This window comes from Ceratina calcarata, unplaced genomic scaffold (assembly GCF_001652005.2).
Source record: "Ceratina calcarata isolate Rehan_Ccalc_2016 unplaced genomic scaffold, ASM165200v1 scaffold25, whole genome shotgun sequence".
NCBI lineage: Eukaryota > Metazoa > Arthropoda > Insecta > Hymenoptera > Apidae > Ceratina > Ceratina calcarata.
Genome location: NW_017147017.1, coordinates 1012538 through 1016737, shown reverse-complemented (window position 1 = coordinate 1016737; position 4200 = coordinate 1012538). Strand labels below are relative to the sequence as shown.

The window sequence follows — 4200 nt, the reverse complement described above, 5'->3', positions numbered from 1 at the left end:
TATATACATATGTATAATTTAGTACTCTTTTTATTATTACTGTACTTCAATTATACACATAACTGTATGATATTTATGCCAAAGCCTGCACTAGGGCTTCGGCAACTTCGACAGCAATAGCTGCTTCGGCTTTATCCTTATCAGTTGTCGCTGATGAAAGTTGTTGTTGAGCCTTACTAAGAGCCTCTGAGGCTGCAGAACGATCGAGATTCTCCAACAGATGAGCTTCCTCTGCCAGTACCTATTAGATATTCATTAAAAAATTATTATTATGCCATTACTTCAGTTCAGTAGAACTTAGGTACATTACTTGAACACTATTGTTTTCATTTATGGTAACTGTTCCTGAGGAAACAAACACTTTTTTTACTGATCCGTCTTCTTCGTATACTGTGACTACACCAGGTTTCAATACAGCTAAAGTGGGAACATGTTTCGGTAAAATACCGAAAGAACCTGAGAACGATGGCACATCCACTTGTTTAACTACAGATTGATCATAAAACACCTGTAAAGTTTTAATCGTGTAGTTGGTGAAATATTTAGATTCAGTTAAGATAGAAATGCACTTGTATACCTGATTAGCGCCAGCAAAGGTAAACTTCATTTGATCACTCGAAGCTGGTGCCTCGGCATAACTTCTGACTTGATTACGTACGTATCTCAAGTACGGCCGTAAATTACGTGCAAGTGTGGCCATTTTAATGTGCTACAACAAGAAAACGTTTAATAAATTTGAGTAAATGAACCAGTTACATCACAACTCGAGAACTATACGAATCGCCCATCTTTCAAGTTGAAACTCAGATCTGATACGCGGAACAAATAGAGTAATATAATGAAATATTATTTAGTTGTTTTCACGACAGGTTTAATTAACTTACTCTGGATTCGTTTAAATAATTTTCACACAACAATTATGTTACAAGTATCAGTAGAAATTTGTATTGAACACTGTGGCAAGGCAGCCAGACGAAATTGAATCTGTAGAACACCGATTCTATACAGTACACGCATTAGTGTCCGTTTTGTCCATCTGATGGCGTTATTGTACAAGCATAGATTAGGTGCAATGTAGTTTCGATGCGCCATGGACCTAAAGACCTGAAGAATGGATGATAGAAGGGGCGGACTTCCAAAGACGAAAGGGATAAGCAGATATAATATAATAACAATAAGTAATGGGGCGATACAGTCTTACTAAAGTGGAGAGACAGAAGAAAAAGTGGATAAGTCTAGTTATATATGTAGTGTATATAGTACTATTATTATCAAAGCGGTAGACTGTGAATTTACCGACCAATTTTAGTTTTGGAGCGCCTGTAGGCAAGGCAGCCCGACTTGTACGGTTCTCGGCCTTCGAGGTCTATTTTCTCATCATTTTAATGTATTTTTGGAATTACTCAATTTGAAATTCATTAGGGCTGCTAAATTCTTTGTGCCAGTTGCAAGCGATACTTTATTTTCTTTAATGGCTATTATACTTTTACGATGGTTTTAAATATTCTTTAGTTGTGTAAGATAAGGGCCGGCGCGGGTCGTTTGAAAAACTGATTGTCAACCTGTATTTTCTTTCATGGCCTACATGCGAAACATTTTTATGCGTCATTTACCATATTTATGTCCTGCACCATTAGCAGCGTACGGCCTTACTGTAGTTTATACCCTGTCGCCAGAAGGTGCAAGTAAAACGTAGCAACATTTTTTTATTGCTCGATCGTATCAGCTGGTCGTGGCACGCACCAAAGATTGCGTTGTGAAACGACATGCTCGCGAGAGAATGGTTTATTTTAAAAACGATCCAGGCAACTACATAATATTTTCAAGAAAGCTGGCTTAAATCAAACTTTTTTACTATTATAACGTTTCACCTAAAGAGCAGGCTTATCAAGATAAGAGCTGGGAAGGAAGTTGCCAGTTTTACGGGTGAAACGTACTTAAGGCCGCGTTGAATGACAAATAAATATGCTAATCGGTATTCGAAGAAGTTGAATGCCGCGCATCTTGGCTTTTGCAGAGCATCGAAAGAAGAAAGTTAAGGCAAGTTTCTCGGTGCGCCGCGCCGCGAAGGGAGAAGCGCAGAGAAAGAAGAGAAACAGGATCCGGAGGGTGAGTTCCCTTAAATAATAGAAAATTCAAAGGAAGTTGATAAGCCAGGGCGCGTTCAAACTTTTCACTCGCCTTCCATTTCTTATTATAATGAATGCATATCGGCTTAGCCGAAGAGCAACGGACGTAAGAACCCTTTCCCGGTTTTTGTGGCCTCGTACGCCTCGCGTAATATCGTTTGTTTAAACGCCGTCATGCATTGCAAAATAAATAAAGTTTTTCCACGCGCGAGGGTTCTCTCCCGATATTAATTCTTTCACCGCGGACGTCGTCATTCCTTGACGAGTTTAATTCGAAATGTCAGTGACAGATTGCGTTCGTCGAACCACATGTTGCCAGCCGACATCCCACGGAATCGTGCTCACATCCCGCGCGTACGACGAACATACCGTCGAATATTTTGGCTATTATTATTACCGCGGCTAGCTTGTCTTTCTGCGTGACGGCTGCGGCACGCCTGTCGACCAGGAACCGTCATTTTCATTCAGGATCGATCGTCCGATTTTCCACGAAATTGTTGCTAACCGAGATATTCGTTCCATCGCGTGTCGTTGTATGAAACTTCGAATAGATTCGAAATTACACGCTGAAAATCTCGTATAAATATCGATTCGGAAGCTGAGGACGATGGATTAAAAAAATACTCGAGGAAAATTTGAAGATGAATTTCTGAGATATGAACATTGCCAACTTTCCGCGCGGTAAAGCTTAAAAAGGGTTACTTTATTAACAGAGAAGGGGAGGCGATACAATCCGCGGAGACAAATGGCCCCGGCAACGTTAAATCATCGCGAAAATGTTAGTAATTTAATAAGCAATTTCATGGAAATTCAGCGATCGTTAGCGTAACTAGTTTCTCGTAAATTCACAGGATATTCACGTTTTCCTGTTCGATAAAAGTTAGGAAAAATGTGTTCGCGTGTTAGCTTCTTAATTCCCCAAAGCGACTCGTTGCTTCTTACATCTACATCGCGACTGTTCTGAATGCGATCGAAGTTTCAACGATGATGCAGAGATAATATTCGGAGGGTGAGCATAAGTCGATTGACAGGGTCTTTGAGGTGAGAGGCTTCGTTGATCCTTCGTTGATTCCGCTTGTGATCCCGTCGAATCGATCATTCGTCGCTCAAGAATATTACCACGTGTCCACGGGAATCCGAGTGACGCGTATTGCAGACAAAAGCCGAACACCGCAATAATGCTGTTCAAATTGCTAGAATCCAAGGATGATTACTCGATTTTCTTGGATTTATTACAGCAAACGATCAATACAAAAGAGTTCTCTACGCATCATGAATAGACTGCAAACTAAAGATTAATTAGAAGATGAAATCTAACGAGAATTCCTTAAATTCATTAAACATTATGATATGAATTTGTCATGTTTTTTCTGAACTCCTTATAAATGGACAAAACCTGCAGTCTACAATTTTTAGTTTTTAAATTTTTTTAATGAATTCTACGAAAAAATCTGTATGAAAAATATTCGTGATGCGTGCTTCTAAAGGCTTAGGAAGCTTTATGCGGCTGTAAGTATGTATTATATGTGTGCACGCGCGGGTGTGTGTACCCGGGCGCGAGGGAAAGAGCGGAGCCAGCGTATGGTTGAATGGGTGAATATGCGGAGGACAGCGTGGCTCTTTGCGCAACCCCGAAAGCAATATATCGATGTTTAGCAACCAATAAACGGATCCCTCAAAGAGGGCTTTTACCGTAAAGCGGCGGTGCTTCGACGTCTCGTTCCTTCCATGGATGCGCGACCGCACACGCTCATTCCCCGGTGGTACGTGCACGATCCCGCGAGCGTGTGAGAGTGACACGTTAACGGTGGCAACCGAAGCACGCCGCTTTTATGGCTCAAAGTAAACGCATTTATAGAGCCGTTTTGCCACCACCGCGTCGGCGTAACCTCGCGACCGACCATTTAACGCCGCTTTTATGATAATGTTATCAATAGCTTCCTTTCCAACCTCTATTTACCGATTATTTACGAGCCACGTCTGTCATTCACCCGTCTCAGCCCGCAAGGGCTTTACGATCGGTTCTACACGTTTTTCCGGGATAAATACCTCATGAATGCGAAAATGTTCA

The 4200-nt window shown here is 41.2% G+C and overlaps 1 protein-coding gene across 2 annotated transcripts; it reads right to left on the bottom strand.

Annotated features, from left to right (window-relative positions):
- Positions 1–12: 12 nt before the first annotated feature.
- ATPsyndelta (ATP synthase, delta subunit) lies at positions 13–3950 on the bottom strand. Of its 2 annotated transcripts, none has more exons than XM_026811840.1 (4): positions 3822–3950; positions 578–709; positions 311–508; positions 13–241 (listed from the first exon to the last, which is right to left on the bottom strand). In XM_026811840.1, exons 2-4 carry the CDS (start codon positions 698–700, stop codon positions 74–76), a joined length of 489 nt encoding a protein of 162 aa, XP_026667641.1. In that variant the 5' UTR covers positions 701–709; positions 3822–3950; the 3' UTR covers positions 13–73. The 2 variants fall into 2 exon arrangements, with proteins under 2 accessions (XP_026667641.1, XP_017876495.1); XM_018021006.2 differs by lacking the exon at positions 3822–3950 and adding an exon at positions 885–1043.
- Between the last annotated feature and the right edge of the window lie 250 nt (positions 3951–4200).